Source organism: Harpia harpyja, chromosome 1 (genome assembly GCF_026419915.1).
Source record: "Harpia harpyja isolate bHarHar1 chromosome 1, bHarHar1 primary haplotype, whole genome shotgun sequence".
NCBI classification, from domain to species: Eukaryota; Metazoa; Chordata; class Aves; order Accipitriformes; family Accipitridae; genus Harpia; species Harpia harpyja.
In genome coordinates this window covers 100,458,666-100,481,312 of record NC_068940.1, presented here as the reverse complement: position 1 = coordinate 100,481,312, position 22,647 = coordinate 100,458,666, and the positions used below count along the sequence as shown (strand labels likewise).

At 41.0% G+C, this 22,647-nt stretch overlaps 1 protein-coding gene across 5 annotated transcripts in view; it reads left to right on the top strand.

Annotated features, from left to right (window-relative positions):
* Window positions 1-22,647, top strand: part of DPP6 (dipeptidyl peptidase like 6) — a 577,844-nt gene that overhangs the window by 466,081 nt on the left and 89,116 nt on the right. For all 5 annotated transcript variants that reach the window (XM_052806934.1, XM_052806950.1, XM_052806924.1 and 2 more), the window contains exon 7: window positions 1,982-2,063. In XM_052806934.1, coding sequence (XP_052662894.1) covers window positions 1,982-2,063 — 82 coding nt within the window. The remainder of the gene's footprint in view (window positions 1-1,981; window positions 2,064-22,647) is intronic.

Sequence of the window (22,647 nt, the reverse complement as noted above, 5' to 3'; positions counted from 1 at the left end):
TTTTCTCTCTTCCTCCTGCACTCAGAGGTTACTCTCTGTTAAGATAATCAAGATACCTAACCAAAGAGATTGAGTCTTAACAGGAACAGCTGACTTGAAACTTGAGTAGCTAATGCATACAAGCTTGAAAAGATCTAGAAGAAGTTGTATGGCTATTCTTCGTACTGAAATGAGAATTTTGTGGCTGCTATTAGTAGGAGTTCAGTATGAGAGTTATGTGTTCTCTTATCCATACCTTACAAAAATGACTTTAGGCTACCCACAAAGACACCTTCTGGTTAAAAACAAATGAGAAGAAAAGATATAATTTTACTCCACTGGCAGCAGTTGTGGACGACACTTTACCTATAGAGCCAAAAGCTATCTGGGCACCCTGCAGTATGCTCAGACTTGAAGGGTCAGTGCCTCACCAAACCACTCTTGCCCCTCCACATTCCTAATAGATCCTGTCTGCATCAAACCTGTCATCTTGACCACTTTTTCTTAAATTTTTTTTTTTTTAATTTTTATTTTAATCAGCTCCACAGACCTCTTCCCAGAGGCCTTGCAGACATTATGGCTCATAGTTTATAACCACTGATACACACCTTCTAGCAGGAGAGCAGAAGTTGCGGTTCCAACTGCAGAAGTTATGGAAGGGGGATACTGTAGGCATCGGTGTCCTCATCTAGGGTCTGCCCTCATTCTACCTGGTCTTTAAAGAGGAGTTCACAGGAAAAGCTATTTTTTTCACATTGGAAAGACTGCACAGAATCATTTTCTAAACATTCCTCTTGCTGCTGTCTTTGGACTTGCTACAACAGGCCCAGTGCAGAGGGAAAGTGCAGCCAAGGGAGTTCTTGCCTGAAAGGGCAGAGCCAGAGTGTAACTGTGGTACAGCACCAGGTCACAAAACGGGCAGTAAAGAGAATTCAGTTAGTGTCTAATTATTGCATTCAGTTTTGCTCTGTTTTGAAAATATAGTCTGGAAAACATTGTCTTTAATGAAGAAATAAACTCTGTACATGAAAAGAAGGCCTTTTGCTTAAAGGCTAGGCAGGCTTTGGCTCTTTTCTCTGGTTTTGGGTGATGTTGGCCTCAAATTGCCTTGTTATTCCTGTCTGTAGACCAGTGATGATAATATCCTTACTTTTTAATGCAGTTTAAGATCTGCTAAAGAGGCGTACCGTATACAGGCTTTATTCGTGCTCTTGTTTGTAGAATATTACTTTACACAGAGTTGTAGCAACGTGACTTCAGAATATGTAATGTAATTATTTGTGCTGAGTATAAATACAGTCAAGGCAATGTTGTCTGTGCTGTGATAAAATGACATTATGCTGCTCTGACATTTACCAAAACCCCCTCCTTTTTCTATATTGCATTTGCTATGTCTCACTGATGTTCTGCTACAAAATGAAGGTAATGGATGAAAGAGCAAGAAAAGCATTTTGATTTTATTTTCTAAAAAAAATAAGATGTTTGGTATTAATAAGAGCTTTTGCCTTTGAAGCCAGGCTGCATATCAGTTTTTATACAGTTGCTAAACTTTTCTGCCATCATGTTCAACGGAAAATTATTAGGCAGAAAAGCCATGTGGTGAAAAAGATGAAGTTTATTTTTCTTGTGGCAGTACGATTCAAAAATATAATTATTGTTTATCCTTTGTGGACAACATCAGTGTTGATAAATACAATTACTTTGTTTGCCATCCCTTGACTAATTCTTAAGGCTTAGGCAAGTCAGCAGTGGAACTAATGTGTTTAACTTCATATTAAGAAGAAACAGAAATTGTCAGTTAAATACTTGATCTTACCAATGCTTGCTAGTGGTATAGTGCTAACCTTACTGTAAAAAAAATCTACTGAAATCTGGCACTAAATATTAGATGATTCCAGCTGAAAGACACCTTACAAGGTCATGGTGGATTTCCAAAGCAGGTGTGCACCAGCTTAAATAAGGACATTTCTGAAGCTGAAATCTTATTTTTCTCTTTTTGCAGGGATCCCCAGAATTTGTATCCCCCTGAGGTCAGCAATGCAAAGCTTCAGTATGCTGGTTGGGGTCCAAAAGGGCAACAGCTGGTAAGAGAAAGAACAAGTGTACAAATGAATTTACAGACCATGCTGCTATTGTTTGGAAGTAAAGAAAGAATAATTCTTTATTGACTAGTTTCTTGAAACCTGTGTGGCAGCTTCTAGCATCTTCATGGGGATTGTTTTATCATGTAATTTATTTATAAAATTCCCAAATATATACATTTACTTCAAAGTAATTGTGTCTAAAAATGCGGAGAAGGAACAACTTATGGAAGCTCTTTGAGAGGATGCACCTGCTTCTCCCAGTGTTGGACACAGGACAGATTATAGACATAATACAGAGTATGATTTAGTTAGTGTACCATTGCTTCACAAGGGCATCTTCAGACTTGCAAACTTGGCACTATGGGTATTTTAATATTAGCAGCCCTGTTTGGAGAATGCATCTCTCTAGAACAGAGTTGCCCTGAATTTGCCCTATAGTTGTTTGGAAAATAGACAAAAGTAGAAGTATATTCTGGCAAGTTTTCAGAGCTGGCTTTAAAAAAACCCCACTTGTCAGGGATTCATTGTGTTTCATGGAGCCTTTCATGTTGCAACAATCCTGAAATCTCCAGTGTTTTGTCCCTCAGCCACTGCCATGTTGGATTTGCCCATTTTTAGAGCATGTATCTCCTGGCCAGATCCCCTGGCTTTGTTTCCTGGTGCAAATCCAATATTAAGGCTTTGCATGTTCCAAACACTCTCTTTCTACCGTAATAAGAAAAGAAAAAGTGGAAACTTCTTTTTTTTTTTTTTATATGGAATTTTTATACCAAGAAATGAGCTTTAAAAGCTCATTATCTGAGAAATTCTGGCATATATCTCCTGTCCCCAGTCCTCTCTTGAGGATTTTGTGTCTGTGTCCTTAACTAGATTGTTTTCAAAATTTGTGATTTAAAAAATGGCAATAGGAGACATTATAATTGCCAGTCTGCAAATCAGGTTGGAGGAAACACAACAGATACAGGAACAGGAAAGTCTCTCCTCTGCTCCATCCGGAAAATCAGGTTTGGGAGAGTCATCAACCTCAAATCTGATATGAGTGGACATGCAGCAGCCTTTACCTCTATGCAAAATGACTTCTGAGGAGCTCGTTTTTATCACTGCACACATGTACGTGCCCCACTTTCATCCCCTAACATGTGCCATTTCAAATTCCTCAGCCTGCTTCCCAACAGATCACTGCTGAGCAGTTTGTACCGATTCACAGAGATTGGGGTCTGATCATGACCAACCCCTTTCTTTTATATTCATTGGTGAAGACCACTGTGATCTCGTTATTGAGCTTCTGGCCAACTGATGATAATGTACAATCAGTTGATAACACATTATGTTCAAAACTAGAGACTAGCTTTAGAACACGGCAAAGAAAGCAAAAACAGACCAGTGGTTTTTTATTCACTGTTCACTAGCTCTTTCTATTTTAAGTCTGACAAACTGAGCTTCACAATGTATAGTGAAAGCTACATCTGCTAACTGAAAGCTAATATTGAGTTGCACTAGTGATTTTCTCCATTTCACAGGTGAATCTTCCTTTCTTTAATATAGTTTTGCTGTGAACTTGCCTGCCCTCAGCACCTTGAGTCACAGCATGTTATTGATTCACATTCATGTTAGTTTTACCAAGCTGAACGGATGTACTTAACTTCTACCTTGGAAAGAAGATTTAACTTTTTTCATACATACCACAGTCAAAATGACCAATTTAATTCCTCCATTGCCTTCTCTACCAAAGTAACATAACTATACAGAAAGGAAAAATATTCATATCAAAATGGACAAATTATATATTCAACAGGACAGTATATACAGTCCAGGAGAAAAAAAGTCTTCTTTAGTCCCAACTTGATCCTTTAATGCTGAAATAATTGATACCACTTTCCACCAATTTTTATTAAGAAATATACAGTGAAAACTTAATTCCCTAAGAATTCCCTAAGACATCAAGTTTAGTACATGTCCCTGCTGTGGGACACATGACAGATTTTTTTTTTTTTAAGTCACTTCAAATATTCCTGTTACTACTGAATTCCAAATGAATGTTGGAAAAGAATTGTTGTGTGTTTCTTTTTTTTCTTTTTTTTTCTTTTTTTTTTTTTGGCTTCCAAATATGTAAATCTGTTGGCCTGTAATTCAGCTGTATTCCTTGTTCTTGCATTTGGAATCAGGGTAGGTGAGGAGAACCTCCCTGGTAGTTTAAACATCATCTTGCATACCTCTAACGTATGTGCCTTTTTGCTCTTTTCCTTGCCAGTCATTTGCCTTAAAATAAAATTATCGCTGTAGTTTATAAAATAAGCAGGCTTTTACATGCATCAATATAATCTATTTATAGCTAATGATCAGCAGAGAATTGCCAGAGAAAAAAAGAAGCTTTTTTAAAAAAAAAAAATTTACAGGCATTATAAATGAGACAGAGCAAATATACAATGCTCACTGTTCTGCATTTCAGGACTAATTGAGTTACTCAGAATATAATTGGCAGTGAAATTCCTGTCTCCTACTGTGGGGACAACATCGAGTGCAAAGGCAGGGAAAACTTAAAGTCAGTTTAAACTTGATAGCGTGAACGTGTTTGCTTGATGTAGGCTGGGTTGCGTTGCAGGAGAAGGAGGGAAAAAAAGGCAAGTGGGCTGGAAAGCAGTAACATGCTGGGAACTCCATGTCAGCTCCCCTGGTTCTAGGTGGTTACAGGGCCAAACACACGTTACGGTATTTGAGGGTGGTCCTTCAACTGCACTGAGGCACCCCAGCGTGCGCCAGCTCCGGCGCTGCTCACAGCAGCTCCCCTCCGCGTGGTCTGCAACCCGACTTCGTGCTGCATCGCCAGGAAAGGTGGGAGCAAAAGGTGGGTGGGTTTTGCATCACCTTGAAGATACCGCAATTTTCAGGAAATAAAAAGCTCTCCCCTTGAAATCTCCTGGTTCGTTCTTCTTTGGCAACACAAAGGAGAGGCAGGGCAGGAGAGTAAGAGGGTTTGGTTCCGAAATTTTTTATTCCCTTTGTAGCTTCTGTTTCATACTTCCAAGGGGAACTGTTGGTCACTGTGTCTGACCTCTTTCTCTGTTGCATGTCTAATCATTCAAAAAAGAAATAGATCTGAAGCAGAAGCAGCCTGAATGATCTGCATTCTTTGCGTTTAAAAATAAACAGTGGAACTTTCCCAGGAGCAATTTTCTATTTATCTTGTTTTCTTTTGTCCTTACTCATTAAATTATATGCCAGTTCTCAGATGATGAACTCCTCAGAGCGTGGTTCTTGACTTCTTACTAGCCTGCAGAATGCCACACATGCCAACAGAGCTGTATAAATAATGGCATATATTGGATCTGAGAAAATCTGTGTCAGAAGATCAGAATGCAAAAAAGCCCTCGCTTCTGGCACCTCAGAAAAATGCTTCAGCCTTTCGCAGATCTCAGCCAAAGTCTTAACAAATTAAGTCTTCCAAAGCTGTTGGAAGAATTGGGCCCTCACCAGTGTGAGCTCCTGAGTCAACAGAAAGAGAACCACTAATTTTGGTCCAAGAGGGAACATGTTTCCTAAATGTGGCTGTTATTAAAGGGCTCATTCCTGTCATTTGTCCTACAACATGTGCCATCATTTATGCTTTTGTAGAATGGGTGAAAAACATTATTAAATTGGAATAGCAGTGTGATATAGTCGCTTTTTGTGGGTGTAAATGACTGTGCAAAATGTCTGTGAAAAAAATCTATCCTTTTCATGGTGCACCTGGCAGCCCAAAGTCCCGCTTAGTATTTGATGGCATCAGCCCACCAGCCTTCAGCATGGTGCTTGGTGGTTTCCAGTGAATAGTTCTGTATTATCCTCAAACAGTTTGTGTGATACTTTCTAGCAATATGAGGATGTTGGTGGCATGATAGGACTGCAGAACTGTGTTAGGCTGTACCTTTGCCCTGTTCTGTCTATGCTTATCTTCCTAAAAATCTTCACTCCTTAGATTTCCTCTCTTTTTCGGATCTTGCCATTTATGACTCAACAGCTACCTACTTTTGGAGTTTCAATTATGCCTCAAAAAAGCTTCTGTTAATTGATCTTAAGGGAATATTTTACCAGTTTCATCACGTTACATCTTTTAGAGCGAGGTTCTGCCCACGTGCAGAGGGCTCATGTGAGGTTTCCATGATACATTTGCAAAGGTTAATAGTTACTGTGACCCTGAACTCAGTTTTTTAGATAAATAGAGGGGTCCAAGCTCGTCAGCCACACAAGTTTTATGAAAACTAAGGACAGTGTGAAGAGGTTTCCTTTGCTGGTTTGCTTGGCAGCATTGCTGAAGTCAGGGAGTGCTTCAGGAGCAAGAGACTGTGTAGCGTGTATCTGTAGCTGAAGTGCTCAAGGAATCCAAAAAACCTGAAGTTTTCAGGAGGCTTTTATCTAAGTTATCCCCAAATAAGCACATCCAGGTTCAAAATACTTGATTTAAGGCCAAGCTAGGTATATACATGGGCCCTATTGTCAAAAGGAAAGAGCAGTGAATATTTGCCTGCATTGACAGCACTGAAGTACAGTGCACAGGAGTTGTTAAACTCCAATTTCAAAAGCAGAAGAACAAATAGCAGTGCTGCTATTTTCCTTTTTTTTTAATCAGAATCTGTAACAGCCCTGACAGATACTAATGATAACGGTGACACATCAGATGCTGGGGGAAGCAGTTCTGCACAACTTTAGAGGCAGCAGTTATAATTCAAAAAAATCTCTCTCATAGATCATAGTATTTATTCTACAGCAAAGAGAAACATTTTTTTTACGTTCTCCTGGCCAGTCTTTTACTGTTTCCACTGTTTCTTTAAAGTACCAAAAACATACAGGAAGAGGATTATAGTTGCTGGAAGTTTTGTATGCCCTTGCACTTACTGCAACCCCACAGAATGGTCAAAATGGGTTTCTCCTGCATTCATAGTCAATAAACCTTTTCCAGTGTCAACTCTTTTGGAGCAGGAACTAACTTCTATTCTTGTGGATTATGCAGCAATCAATTATGTAATTGGTTCTAAAGTAGCAGAAGTTATGTTCCACGGCAGGTGCAGAAGTTGCGTTAAGAAATCTCTATTTCAGTGAAATGCAAATGCCAGCAAAAAAAGGAAGAGCAAGTCTTTCAGCCCCTACCATGTTAGGGGTTTGCAGGTGCCCTCAAACAGTGAATGCTAATGCTGGTAAACAGCTTATTGTCATACATATTACTGCTTAAAAAGTGCAATACAATTAAAAGGAATATTAGATTTGCTTCATATATAAAATATTTGAATGATAGATCCTGCTGCACAGGGCCCAAACCTATCCATCTCATTTATTGTTATAAATTTTTTTAACACCGTAGCACAATGTCTTGCCAACTAGGATATCTAGATGCAAAAAAGCTGCTCAAGTGTTGACACCTGGAACTAAACTGGAGTGACTCCTCTAATTAGCAGGTTTTTCCTTGACTGAATTTGTGCCTGTCATGCCAGCTTAGTTCCAGGCAGAAGGGCTGCACAGATATCAGGTGAGGAGGACCATTTTCACAGGAGGTACTGAATCATCTGCTGTTGTTCCTAATCCAGCAGGACTTTTGAACGGCTCTGTGTATAATTGCTGTAGGTCTATTTGTCTCCACCATTATTTCATAGATTTTTACATCATTATCTTCAAGCTGCTGTTCTCTCACCTTTTCATTTTTGCAATGACATCTGAATCAATATTTAGCTGTGGTCTGCCGTATGTAATTATTCTGGCTTGGTTATCTTGCTAGTTGCAAGGAAGAAAAGCGCCTCCCCCCCCAATGTCTATATAAGCCCTGTTTAAGCATGGTGAGGGATATTCAGACAGCTTTTTACATGGTCCCTGCATTCTGGGAAAACCAGAGTTTCAGAATAATGATGTGCTGTCTCCCCCTCATCCCCTTTTCTAGTGTTAGAATATGGGTTTTTTTAGGGAAACCCAGTAAGATATATTACACGTACACTGAATACCTGGATGGGTTACTCTGGCCAGGGATTCCCCTCCCCCTCTTCCCCCATTTTATTCAAAGAATTCCACTGGAAAAGTGTTGTGTTTGTTTTTTTCCTTTGATGCTCTGCTCTTTGGTTACAGTGTCCTATTTTTACTTTTGCACATCCTTGTCATTTTGTTTGGCATCAGTGGGCTTGGTGTGTTCAGTCCTCGTTCACCAAAGGGAAGCATTGGCACAGTCAGTGTTACGAGCTCTGCTGAGAACAGTTGTGTCCCTTCCCATCTTAGCCTTCTTGGTACTGCATTTTCATCACTGGCAGAAGAGCAAGATATTTAAGATAATTGAAGATGCTACAGTAAGTGTTACTGAAAGAAGATAGAGGTGATTTTATTGTAAATAAGATGTTGCCCTTTTTGTGGGCGTGAAAGATTTCAGAAGAAAAAATGAAATTGATTATTTGCCATAGAAGTTTTACCAATAAATCAGAAAAAAAGTTACTGCTCTTACATCCAAATACGAGACATAGGATGATGTAGTGTTTAGGGCATCGCCCCTGGAGGTGAGATGCTGCCATAGGCTTCCTCTGTGACTTCACATATGTCACTTTGTTTTCTGGTTAAATTACAGCATGAAGATGGGAATATATTCCTACCTTACAGTGGACTTACAGAATTAATATAGTAAATGTTGTGGAAATTCACACTCTGCATTAAGGAAACTGAGTATGTACCTGCAAGAAATGCAGGTATTGATGGACTCGCTAGCGTAGAGCGGTTCAATGTCTTGTTGCACTATAGGGCAAGTACTGAATTCTCTTCCTTTGTATGTTACCACATTTTGTTATATGCTACTGCAGTTGCATAAAGTGCAAAATTCCTAACAGTGCAACACTCTAGCATAGGGTCAGTTCCACTGAAAATAATTCCCTCCTATTACAGATATCTAAAATGTTGATATTCCTTTCATTTCAATTGAGCTTTATGGGTATTGGACATGCATCTTTTCTCAAGGGCATTTTTCATTTCAGAGCTCTAACAGCTAGAAGTATCTACTTTAGGTCTGCGTCTAAGTGTTTCTGGTATCTTACAAAACTGTGGTTGGTAGATGATGTCCATTGAAGTAAGTGCTTATGAAAAGTGTTGTTCTTGGAAAGCTGCTATTTCGTGCCATGAAAATAGTTACTTTTTACTTTAGATAGGAACAGCCATTGGTGAAAGTATGATTAAGTGACAGATGTTAGGATGCCACAAGCAGGACTAAGCGGTGCAATCTAAGAGACTGTGGAGTATTTCACCTTCGTTTATGGTGGTGGTCTTTCCTTCCCCAGAAACTGCCATTCATCAGAGCCATGAGAAAACTTCAGGAACAATTCTGTTAGCTCTGCTCTTCAGCTGCTAGAATAGATGTTGATAGTTTCTATTACTAAACATTGTATTAAAGAGGAATATTACACTGACTAGCTCACTGTCCAAGGTCAGATGTGTATGTGGAGGAACCCTGAATCCCAGCTGCCAGTTTCTTTATACTGAAAAGTAATCTCTGCGCTCTTCTTAGCCAGATATTCATTCTATGACACAATAAAATATTTTAAATGAAACACTGTATCATCTTACATGAAAAAATCTAATTTATAGTGATGCCCTACATAACCATCAGTGATATTAGGTTACAGAATACAAGATAATCCATCAAGCAGAACTTAAAAGCAGAATCAGAGTTCCATACTAAATGGTACATTTACTGATACATTCTTTAACATAACAAGGCAGTCCTAAATTAAAATAACCCCCTTTGAATCCAGGGCAAGGAAATCCAAGTAGACATGGTTCTCTTTGTTGAGTTGAAATAAACCCTCTTTTCTTCCCTGAAGAACAGAAAATAGGACAGCATATTTTTCTTGAAACATATACTTTTAAATCTCCAGAATCATGATAATTGCTTATTTGGCTGGACTCTGGCAGATTCTGGGTGTGATCAGAATCCATACATGTTGTGGACTAGCCTGCTCACAGAATACAAATGGAAATGCACAGTGTTTGTGATGATGCAATGTCAAAAATGTAGAGAAGCTTGTAGACACCTGAGAAGAATATTAATGCACTTAAGGACTTAAGCTGGGAGAAGGAGGACAAAAAAATCTCTTCTGCCCAATTTAAACGGAAAAAGTCTGGGAATGTGTCTCCAGATTATAGAGTTGAGTCATTACTCTTATAGTCCATTATATGGGACTTTATCTCAAGTATCGGTTTTGCAAATTTTGGCTTGTCTCTAAAGACATTAAAAAACCACAGGATCTTGCAAACTGTTCTGCTTTCCAAAGGGAGCCTTAACATTTCTTGCAGAAAAGGTCTCCAGACTTTACTGAATACTGTAGACACACCACAAACGTGATTTAGTATCAATGGTAGTCTTAGAAAAACCTTAACTGTACCTAACAAGGAATTATGATATATGGGCTTTGTAGAGCATGCTTAATAGCTAAATAATATTGCTTGCAGCTGCTCTGTATTTTCCCTAGACTTTCTTTTGCTGATGAGGTACCTGTAAAAGCCATTCTTATTGCCCTTCATGTCCCTGACTGAATTCAGCTCCAGACGAGCTTTGGTTTTCCTAATGCCATCGATGCACAATCAAACAATGCCTCTATATTCCTCCCAGGTCACCTGTCCCTGCCTCTACCTCTCGTATACTCCCTTCTAATGTTTGAGTTGTAGCAGGAGCAACGTGTTCATCCACACAGGCCTGCTGCCTCCTTTGCTTGGTTTCATACACATCAGGATGGACCATTCTTAAGCGTGGAGGAGGACATATTTGAAAATCCAACAACTTTCCTGGACCAGGGAAAACCCAATAACTTTTCTCTCCAGGGTTATATCCCATGGGATTCTTCCAAGCAAGTCCCTGAACAGGCCAAAGTCTGCTTTCCTGAAGTCCAGGGCTTAATGCTTTTTGCCATGGTATTTCTTCTCATGATCCTGAACTTCACCACCTCATGGTGTGTGCAACTGAGGCTGCCCCCAGACTGCACCTTCCCCTGCAGTTTCTCCTTGTTTGAAAGTGTGAGGTCCAGCAGAGCATCTCCCTTCATCAGGTCCTTGATCATCTGTGTCAGGACATTGTCATCAATACCCTCCACAGACCTCCTGGGTTGCTTGTGCCCAAGTTGTTGTCCATCCAGCAGATAATGGTTAAGGTCCCCCATGAGGACCAGGGCATTTGAATGTGAGGCTTCTTCCAGTTATATGGACAAGGCCTCATCTACTTCTTCCTTACCAGGCAGTCACTAGCAGACACTCACCACAACATTACCCACATTGGTCTGCCCGCTAATCCTGACCTATAAGCTCTCATCTGGCCCTTCATGCATCACCAGGCAGAGCTCTGTGCATCTCTGCTGCTCTCTCACATCAAGGGAAACCCCCCTCCTCAGCGTCCTGGCCTGTCCTTCCTAAAGAGCCTGTATCCATCCATCACAGCACTACAGTCGTATGAGCTGTCCCACCACATCTCCATGACCCTATTGAGACTAGCTCTACAACTGCACACAAACCTTGATTCCTCCTGCTTATTCCCCACACTGCATGCGTTAGTGTACAGGCACAGAGAGGCACACAGCTGCGATGGTTTCCCAGGAAAAATATGAAAGCTTTCCACATGGAGTCGTGTGCTCAGCTTCTCCTCATTTTTGTGCATTGTTTGAGGTGGGCCTCCTTCAGCCCTGTTCACCAGAGTCTCTCTTGTCCACATCTCCCTTTTCTTGCCAGCCTGGTCTACTACTCCCTTGCCTGACCGTGGACCATCATGTCCCTCCCCTGTTGTTCTGGGTTTAAAGCACTCCTCCCCAGGCAGGACAGAGCTCCCAGCCCCAGAGCCGGGGCACTGAACCTGGTCTGTAGCTGCAGACCTGCCAGCTGAGCAGGACCCTTCCTCACAGTGCCAGAATTCACCAGCTTCCAGCCTTCCCCTGCACAGGAGTCTCCATTTACCAGCCCAATCAGCTCAGACTCTGCCTGCCTCTCCTTTCGTGCAGGGTCTCAGAGAAGATGCTTCAACATTCTTTTTGACACCTCTGATGTTGCAGAGTCTTCTGACCTTCTCCCACTGCTCCGTTACTTATTCCACCCATGCCCACCTCCTGCAGGCAAGGTGATCATCTCCCCCCACCCCCAGAGAGAAGTCACCCCCAGACATGGAGAGCCACATCTTCTCTCAGGAGCTCTTCAACGGGGCCTAGACACTGTTCATAGAAATAGAAAATATTTCTATATTTGAAGGCATGAAGGAATGCTTTTTCATCCTCTCTGACTTCTTAGTCGCTTTGTTGATCACATGTGATGAAAGCAAAATTAAGTTCTTAATGTTTATTTACAAGGGATATTAGCAATTTCCAAGATATATGGCTAAAGTCAGGAGATTTGCACAATTTACAAGTGGTGACTCTTCTGCACTTCCTTTCCTAGATATGTAATCAAAGCCACTGAAGGCAGCAGATTTTTCATTTGTCTTTTACAGTAACTTTGACGGTTTTCCTTTGCAGAATCAATCACATTTCCTTTCATTGCATTGATTTCCATGCAGTTAATCTCTTACACTGCTGCTATCAGATGCATACAAGCCTTCGATCTCCAATGAGAAGTCATGAATACTGGTTTTGATGTGTTTATGGATAAGCACAATTCTTATGTGCATCAATCTGTACTACTTTATTCTCTGATTTTAGTGGTCCCCTGGGGTGTTTTCAGCTTCTCTCTCCTGAAAGCCTTCCTGCAGAATCATTTTAAAACTGGTGTAGTCCTCACTTTGGTCTGAACACCACCTTTTCCCATCTCTGGACAGAGTAAAGTTGAATTCAAGTAAGTCTTATCTATTTGTTGCATTCTTTCAGAAACTGCTGTCTTCTAAATCCTTGGCTTGGTAAGGAGTTAGCTTCTTATTTTGAATTAAAGCAAAGATAAACCCTGGTATGAAAAACTGAAACTGTAGCCTTTTCTGTCAATAATTTATTAAGATGTGATTCCCCGTGATTCCCCGTGTGATTCCCCAGATTTGCAAATCCCCTCAGTGTGGATGAAAGTGAAATAGCACTCGAGGTCCATACATAAACATCAGCTTTAATGGGAAACTTCTATAACAACAAACATTCCACAAACATTGGCACTTTCACAACTAGATCCACCTAAGCCATGAGACTTTATGGGAAATGAAGGTCAGCCTTGTGTTACTTAACAATTTTAACTATAACTTAGAGGCTGCTTAAAAGAGGGGGAAGAGAGAGAGACAGAGACAGAGAGGTAAAGAGATCACCAGTCCTGGATCCAGCGTTGGACCTGCCAATGGGGGTGTTTGGTGTGGAGAGCCCCCCGAGAACTTGTCCTTTCTTCTTTTATATCTAAAGTGTCTGCCCCTATAGATGGAGATTTGTCATCATTGAGCAGGCGCAGTGTGTGCTCAGGAACGTTCCAGAAATGAGTTGGTGGTCTTGACGTGCGCAGTTCGTGTCTCTGGCAATGGGTCGGTGGGTTGTTGGGGAGTTGCTTCTCCCGCCCTGTAGGCTTGACTGCTATCTGACCTTTCTTCTTGGCGCACGTGTCGTGCCTCTTCTCATGGTTGCTGAAGGTAGGGAAGTGTGACTTTGGAGAAGCGCGGTCCCACCCCCGTGGGGCCTTCTCCTCCAGCCGCATCTTCCTGTTTATGCAACTCCAGCACTTTTACAGAAGCATCTTCTCCACCCAAGTTTTTTAATGAATGTTTGAGACACTGACTATAATCAGACCATCACACCCTGCGATATGTTGATCGTGGAATAATTTCATTGGTTCATTGCTGGTTTTAATAATGACATTTTGGTTTTGTAAAGAAAAAATGTTGATTTAAAAATTCTTTATCTCACTCCTACATCATAATTTTTATCTGTCTCTTTCATAAATTGCGAATATGAACCGTTTGATGGAGAGAATGAAAACATTTTGAAGTTTTTTGTCTTATGTCTTTTTTCCCACCTGCTATCAAGCTATATTTAAATGGCAACAAGAAAAGCCTAATTAAAATACTAGCTCTTATTATGTAAGCTCACTGGTGTGGAGCAGTTTATGGTTTTATTACACTTTTTGAAGAACTGTTAAGAGTTGGCGTAATCATGTCATATGCATTAAGAACAACACTCATGACAGTATGCATTAATGGAAGCTATTTGAACATCAAAGTTTGCATTTTCTGAGGTTCAAAAGAAGAAATTTGCAGAGTATTCATTAAATATTGCATAGTCAATCAGCAACAAGCTTTAGAACTGATTTTGAACTGATCGCACTTTTTTCTGCTGCAGTTGATGTAAGAATGATAACTGCAAAATGCCAAGACCTTTCCAGTACAATGCTTGTCAGATTTCCTTGACATCCCAAGGTAAAAACACAATTATCATACCTACTTCAAGATGCTGCATGGACAAGGATGGACATGCTAATTCTGTGTGGTAAGGACAAGTTTTAACTTGGACAAAACAGCAGGGAATCTTTCTCTCTGTAGTTTTTCATTTTCACAGTCCTCGGCTTCTGGGTTTCATATGGCAGTGGAAAAACAAAACCAGCTTGAGAAGGGCTATCTCTAAAATATTTGGATAGAGTTAGAGAGCACTAGAAATGGAGGGGAGAAGAGAGAGGTCCTTTTGTGTGTGCATTTCCAGGAAAAACTTGATCATGCTCAACTCTGTTACAAACCTCAACCAGTTACTTAGCATATAAATAAAGAGGTAATACTTTTCTATTGCCTGGACGTATTGGGAAGTGTAACACCATATAAATATGTAGATAGTTAATATACAGTTCAGCACAAAACATTCCTATCATTGACACCCCAAAAAAATGAATAGAAGTTACAAAATTTTAAGGAAGTATCTTACACTGAAAAGTTAAAAAAATGTCCTTGATTAAACTGTGGGACTGTTGTGGTGGGTTGACCTTGGCTAGCTACCAGATGCCTACCGAGCTGCTCTATCACTCCCCCACCTCAACGGCACTGGGGGAGAAAATACTATGAAAAGCTCGTGGGTCAAGATAAGGACAGGGAGATCACTTAGCAATTGCCATCATGGGCAAAACAGACTCCACTTGGGGAAATTAATTTAATTTATTGCCAGTTAATTGTGACAGACTGGGATAGTGAGAAATGAAACAAAACTAAAACCACCTTCCCTCCCTCCACCCCTCCCTTCTTCCCAGGCTCAACTTCACTCCCAATTTCTCCACCTCCTCCCCCCGAGCGGCGCAGTGGGATGGGGAATGGGGGTCATGGTCAGTTCATAATGCTTCCTCTCTGCTGCTCCTTCCTCCTCACACTCTTTCCCTGCTCCAGCGTGGGGTCCTTCCCACAGGCTGCAGTCCTTCAGGCACACACTGCTCCAGCATTGGTCCCCCATGGGTCACAGGTCCTGCCAGAAAACCTGCTCCTGTGTGGGCTCCTCTTCACAGGCCGCAGGTCTTGCCAGGAGCCTGCTCCAGCTCAGGCTCTCCAGGGGCTGTGGCTTCCTTCAGCACGCATTCCCCTCCTCCGGCGTAGGGACCTCCATGGGCTGCACGTGGATACCTGCTCCACCGTGGACCTCCATGGGCTGCAGGGGAACAACTTGCGTCACGATGCTGAGCTCTGCTCTGGCGCCTGGAGCACCTCCTCCCCCTCCTTCTTCACTGATCTGGGGGTCTGCAGGGTTGGTTCTCTCACATGTTCTCACTCCTCTCTCACATCTGTTGGGCAGCATTTTTACACTTTTATAAATATATTGTCACAGAGGCACTACCAACTTTGCTTCTGGGCTCAGATTTGACCAGTGGTGGGTCTGTCCTGCAGCCATCTGGAACTGGCTCTGTCCAACATGGGGGAAGCTCCTGGTGTCTTCTCACAGAAGCCACCCCTGCAGCCCTCTTTTCCCTGCTGCTACAAAAGCTTTGCCATGTAAACCCAATACAAATGTTCACATGCACTCTTGATTGAAGAGATGATTGACAGAAAGTAGGTAGGAACCTTGAATTGTACATAGATTGATTTCAGGCAGTTGAATCCCCATTTATATACCAGAGTGATGTGGACCTGCACCATTCAAGGACTGCCTAACCTTACAGAAATCTGGGTTTACCTCAGATGACTAACTTAATTTGTCCACATATATTCTCATAGGGTTTGTGTGGTGAAATGGGTGCCTGTTGCTTAAGAAATTTGATGTGATTGGCGTTTAGGTAGAAGGACCCAAGGACTTGGATGTGGTTAGGACATCCAATGATGAGCAATAACATCGAGGTGATAGTCGTTGAACATATGCTACAGTCCTTCTTTTGGGGCTGTGCAGCCCTGCAGCAGGAGGAGGAGGCTTTCAGAGACTTTGAAAAATGTGGATGAGGAAGCCAGAGTCTGGCTTATCAGTAGGGCTGGGAGGAAGGATGGTCTCTTCTCCAAGATTGTTTTCACTGTGCATTTTATTTTTTGTGTTCCCATATTAATCTACTGATGGTCTGATTTGAATGCATGCTTGTGCTGCCATTACCCTCAAAGAGCTAATGGACCAGAGCTTGAGTAGATGAAGGCATCTGACATTGCCTGTTTGTTGGCTGTTTGTACTTAGTGTAAACGGTAGATACCTAACTTATATGAACTGCATTGATTGACTTAATATTTGGACTTGGGAGCTCCCAGCACACCATAAAACCTGCTGGAGAATATTCCTTGAAGTTAGGCAGGTTTTATCTTCCTTTATGTCTTCATTGGTACCTGCATCTCTGCTGACTCTGCTTGGCATCTAAGGCAGACTAGATCACACCATCTACAAAAGGCCACAGAAAGTCCTGCACAAGATGAGGCAGTATTGAATCCTACCAATGTACATTGGCAATGTACAATGACAAATGTACAGAGCAAGATATATACAAGAACTACTTTATTATTCAGCAAAAGGGATTTTACAGTAGCTGCAGGTCTGCCTTTGCAGAAGGAAGTATGACTTCAAGTAGGTACCATGTTGAAGATGACCATGACTCTGCAAATAAACAGACCAGTTAGACATATAGTTCATGGCAGGACAATGCACATTTTGGATCTCTTCTCTCCTAGTCTTCACAAGCTTATAATAGTCTACCTGATGTGAAATAATTACAGTAAGGATGATTTTATGGTTAAGGCATTGGGATGGAGCTCAAGCTACCCATGTTTGACTCACGGTTTTGCCAGTTGTCATGGTTTAACACCAGGCAGCAACCGAGCACCACACAGCTGCTCACTCACCTCCCTCACAGTGGGATGGGGGAGAGAATCAGCAGGGTAAAAGTGAGAAAACTCGTGGGCTGAGATAAAGACAGTTTCATAGGCAAAGCAAAAGCCGTGCACACAAGCAAAGCAAAACACAGAATTCATTCAGCACTTCCCATGGGCAGGCAGGTGTTCAGCCATCTCCAGGACAGCAGGGCTCCATCACATGTAACGGTTACTTGGGAAGACAAACTTCATCTCTCAGAATGTCCCCCCCTTCCTTCTTCTTCCCCCAGCTTTATATGCTGAGCATGACATCATATGGTCTGGGATATCCCTTGGGTCAGTGGGGGTCAGCTGTCCCAGCTGTGTCCCCTCCCAACTCCTTGTGCCCCCCCAGCCTGCTCGCTGGTGGGGTGGGGTGAGAAGCAGGGAAGGCCTTGGCTCTGGGGAAGCACTGCTCAGCAGTAATGAAAACATCCCTGTGTTATCAACACTGTTTCCAGCACAAATCCAAAGCATAGCCCCTTACTAGCTACTATGAAGAAAATTAACTCTATCCCAGCCAAAATCAGCACACCAGTCTTCCTGTGGGACATTTAAAATAGGATTTGCCTGCTTAAACATAGGTTCCTAGAGCACCTCAGCTGAATAGCCTTAAAAGCGTGTGGCCTCTAGACCTTACTCTGTGAGAGCAGAGGTTTCCCATATGTCCAGTATCATATCTGCCAGATGGTTTAGATGCATGAAGGGTCTTAAAATGGCTCTAGGTGCCTATGTTTGGGCAACTGAGTCTTGTCTTCGGTGTCCCTGTTTCTCATTTTTTCACATGCTGAATGGGGAGAATAGTACTTCTCTGCCTATTAAAATGATATGCTGTTGCGGTAGGGACTGTCTTTTCTGTGCATTTGTTCAGCATCTACAACACTAAAGCCCACGGATAATTACCTTTACACAGATGTTTTTTACTGATTATGCAAAATAAATATAAGCATTTCTGAAAGATGCACAGAATTATAAAATTAATGTTATTTATTCTGCAGAATACGCTCTCAGGTAAACTGGTTTGCCAGCAAAAGAGCAGACTTCTACATGGGGAGAAAAAAATAAAAGAAGGCTTTAACATTAAAACAAAACAAGGAAGTATATTACGTTAGATGAGGAGAGAGCAGCATGTTATTTTGTAGTTATATTTCCCAACTCACTAAGTCTTCCATTTTTGTGGCTGTTTTTTTCAGCCTCCAGGGAAGTTTGGACTGATTTGGAATTTAAAACAGTGTCAAGCCAAGACTTTGTGACTGTCTGTACATGAAGGCCAGCTCTTGTTGACCAAACTGTCCATGTTAAATGGCCAACCTTTCCATGTTAACTCTCTCGTAGTTAAATCCTGTGGGCTGGCCTTGCAGTGTGGAAGGCTGCCTTCTATTGTGTAGGAAACACTCACACTTCTACAATGTGCTAATAATTTAAAGTAATAAGCATCCAGGCATTACCTTTATGCTTGGAGATGCTAAATTTGAGTGATGTGGCTCATTTAGTTGACAAGTTATACATGTTAGAAATGATAGGGTAAAGAGAACATAAACTTAGAATGCCACCCTACAGTTGGAAAATAAATAGAAGCAGTAAAAATGCAGATTAATGCATATGAATTTATTTTCTCTTGGTCTGTGGAGAAATAGGAACTTCACTCACCTCTTTGGCTGGAGGGAAGGTGGGTTGAACAACTGTAAAAGGGGGGGTAGTATTCATCTGCTCAAAATAGCTGGTCACTGTGACTTTTGCAGTGGTCTTAAAGAGATTATTTTCACCAGATTCCTGAAGAAGTCCATAAATTAATCCATTTAAAAGTACCAGTATTTTAATTACTGCAGCATAACTGCTTAATACCACTCTGGGTCTGTCTGGTAGAGAACATTACTTCAGAAGCCCTTAAGCAGTTGCAAAAACATTTTAAACGAATCCTCCTTAAATCAATCAGTGTCATTAAGGCTCTTGTATGTTTTAAGTGAATTAAGTTTATTTTGTTGTTAGTTTAAACATTTACCTTACTGTACAAATTTATCTTACCGGATAATACTTAATCTTTGACTTAAAGTTCTCCTCCTGTCTCAGGCTTGTGGCCCAACCAGTCTAGTATTTTTTTTCTCCAATATTAGTGTGTCACACAAGGATGTCAAATGGTTTGAAGTAATCAGTTCTAATATAAGTTGCAAGCAGGCAAAGATTTCTTCCCAGCCCACATGAATTAGTGGCGTGTTGATACCTGAGGCTAAAGGGGTTATATCTTATGCTGAACGTTTCAGGTGACGTCCTGAGCCACATAAAGCCGACAACAAAATCCCATTGATTTTTATTCCCCTAGGATTAGTGAATGCATTTAAAAAAAAACCGAACAACTTTATCTTAGTTGCCACAGACCTTCCAGTTATCTTTGTTAAGTATTTTACCTTTTGAACATCTATTATAACATCCAGCAGGAAGAGAATGAAATTCTTGTCTTCTGTTACATCCAGTGGCAAGGAGTTCCATATGTTAATTCTGATTTCATGAGGAAAAATATTTTTATCCACTTTTAAACAGCTTTCTTCTAGGTTTCATTGGTTTCCCTGTTGTTTTGGAGAAATGAAAGCGTGAAAACATCCCTTTCCTTTTTTCTGTTTTCTCTCCATTATCTTGTAGAGCTTATGTCTTCCTTGTTTATTCTATGGAGTTAGCAATTTCAGTTTCTTCAATCTATGTATGGATGTTTCCATTCTTCTTACTTCTTTCAGAAAGAGGAATCTGATTTTTCCTCTGAATCTTCTCTTTCCTCCGTGTTGAATGAGTCATGATGAAAACAGACATGGTATTCAACGTGGGGATATCTTCCTAACATAGCACAGGTTGGACTTTATGTGCTGTCCATGATAAAAGGCATATATATTGCAAGAATGGTGGGGGTAAAGTCTTGCTCAAATATGCACACCAAAAGAGAAGACACCAGAAATTTTGGGTCTGGTCTTTGTCTCCTGTACAGAGAGACATAAAACTGAGCTTGATCCCTTCTGTTGTCATTTTACATTAGTCTAGAACTGCTATGTAAAGCAAGCATAAAATAATGTGAAAGTAATGTCCATACATTTTTATTATTATTTTTCTTTATTAAAATTTCTTATCCTCTAATTAGCTGAAAGGATTGTGATCATTTGATAGAAAGCACTGCTTTGGTGTCATAAAACCAAAACAGTAAAGAATACGATATAGGTATTTCATAATATCATCTAATATCTTTCTAACCCAGAAAGTGAAGTAATCCAAAGACATTTCTTTTTGATGAATAACGGAAGTTCAAAAGCTTTTTCTTAATTTATAAGATACATTACACAGAACTCTTCCTTGTGCTTCTTCAGTTATCTTTTATCTTGATTATGGTTGACGTTTTTAGGGTACAAGGCCCTGTAGTTAGGAGGATAATTTTAAATTCTCTATGAGGTGCTGCAGTTTGGCTCTGAATTATATGGGAGACAGTTTGAAGTCAGAGCATTATATTATTTTTCCATTGCAGCTACCGGATACCTCATGCAGCCTGATTAGTGCAATGAAGCTTTGAAAGACAAAACGGTGAAGACAGAAAACATTGCAATGCTTTACAAAGCAAAGGGCAGGAGCAGGTTGTCAATCCACCTTCTTTATTTTTCCTGTAAATTCATTCAAAATTTAATACAGTACAAAATATTGCAAAACCTTCATTTGCTGGGAGAATCTGGGCAAAGGAGGGGTTGCATCGCTTGAATAACTCCACTTGATTGTGTGCCTATTGCAGAAGAGCCCCCACGCAAGCACACCCAGAACGTTAATTCTTGGACGCAGAGATTTGGACTTGTTTGGGCCCAAAGTATCTTATTCTGCTTAGTCTTCTTGATTTTTATGTGCATTTAAGCTTCAACAGCCCTCCCATATTCAGACTAGCTAACATAAAATTCTTTACTTGGCATCCCTCATCTGACTCCTTTGCTTACTAAAAATCAAGGTAGGAAAGAGAATGTAGTATCTTCCATAACATATTTTTTACTTCCAAAAAATATTAATTGGATGCAGCTCGTCTCAGTTTAAAAGCAATAAAAGCAAGCTATAGTTTCAGTCATACTTTTTACCTTTAGGCAAACTCACTATAACTGCTGCCAAAATTAAATTAGGATCTATACTTTCTTCTGGAATCTTTCCAGCTCCTCTTTAGGTGAAACACATACTGTAATAGGATGTGAAACAGAAGCTGAAAGCAAATATTTTTCCCAATTCTGTCTTTTCATGAGTGTAACATGAGAAATTGCATTCTAATATCGTGGTAAAGATACCTAACATTTATTCCAATATCCAAGTGTATGAAAACCCATCTGTAAATGTCTACTAAATTATATTAACAGTTTGTCTTTCAGTCTAAACGGCTTTCTGATACCCTGTTCAGTACATCTTTGCAGTCTGAATGGAGTTGAAAAATATTTTAAAAACAAGAGCGCTACTTTGAGCAGGATGCAGTTCACTTTGGGGTGAGGAGGGAACAGGATCTGTGTCATTGATGATAGCAAAACACAGAACAAAGCATTTAACCAGATGATAAAGACTGATGCCATGGAACAATATTTCTTTTAAATGGCTGGCTAAAGTTTTGCCCGCTGATCAGCACTTAAACACCTAAATAAACAGCCTGATTCCCAAAAGCATTCTCACAGCAGTAGATCTAACGACTCGCATGAAATTAACTTTTAAAAAAAGACAGGAGGCTTATTTGGGAGTGTTATGTTAGGCACCTTTCCTGACAATCTTGAACTGAAATTTCTGTTATCGGTAAGAATTTTATATTTATAAATTCTTCTCCAAGATGGAATTGCTTTCCCACAGACAGCACCAGCTGTGTGAGCAAGCGTTTGCAGAGGCAGGCTTAAGTACCCGCTGGCGATCCTCGGTGTGTGCCTGCCCTTGCCCTCCCGAGGAGCTGCGAGGTCCCGGGACATTTTGATCATGTAATCTTTCGGCAGCCTGAATCCGCTAGATTTTTGCAACAGGAGAGGAGAGGTTTCCAAAGTGGGCTGGGGGTTATGGCAGCTGCATCCGTGCTGGCAGGGAGGTGAGACCCTATGGGTGCCTTTGTCCCATCCACCCTGGTTCCTGTAGGAAGGTGACCTGGGGACCGGGGCAGGGCGGGAGGTCTAGCACATCGCGTTGGGTCCTTGGAGCATGTGCACCTGCTCCCCAGCCAAAACGCCAACCTCCTCGTGCTTTGTTGGCCAACATGCTGCAGTGACATAGACTATTCAATAGCACACGTTGTCTTCTTAGATCCGCGTTAAAAACTGGATTCAGATTTATTTAATAGGTTGCCAGGTGTGTTTTAAGGAAGCAGGAGCAGCTGGAAACAAGCAAGATGCC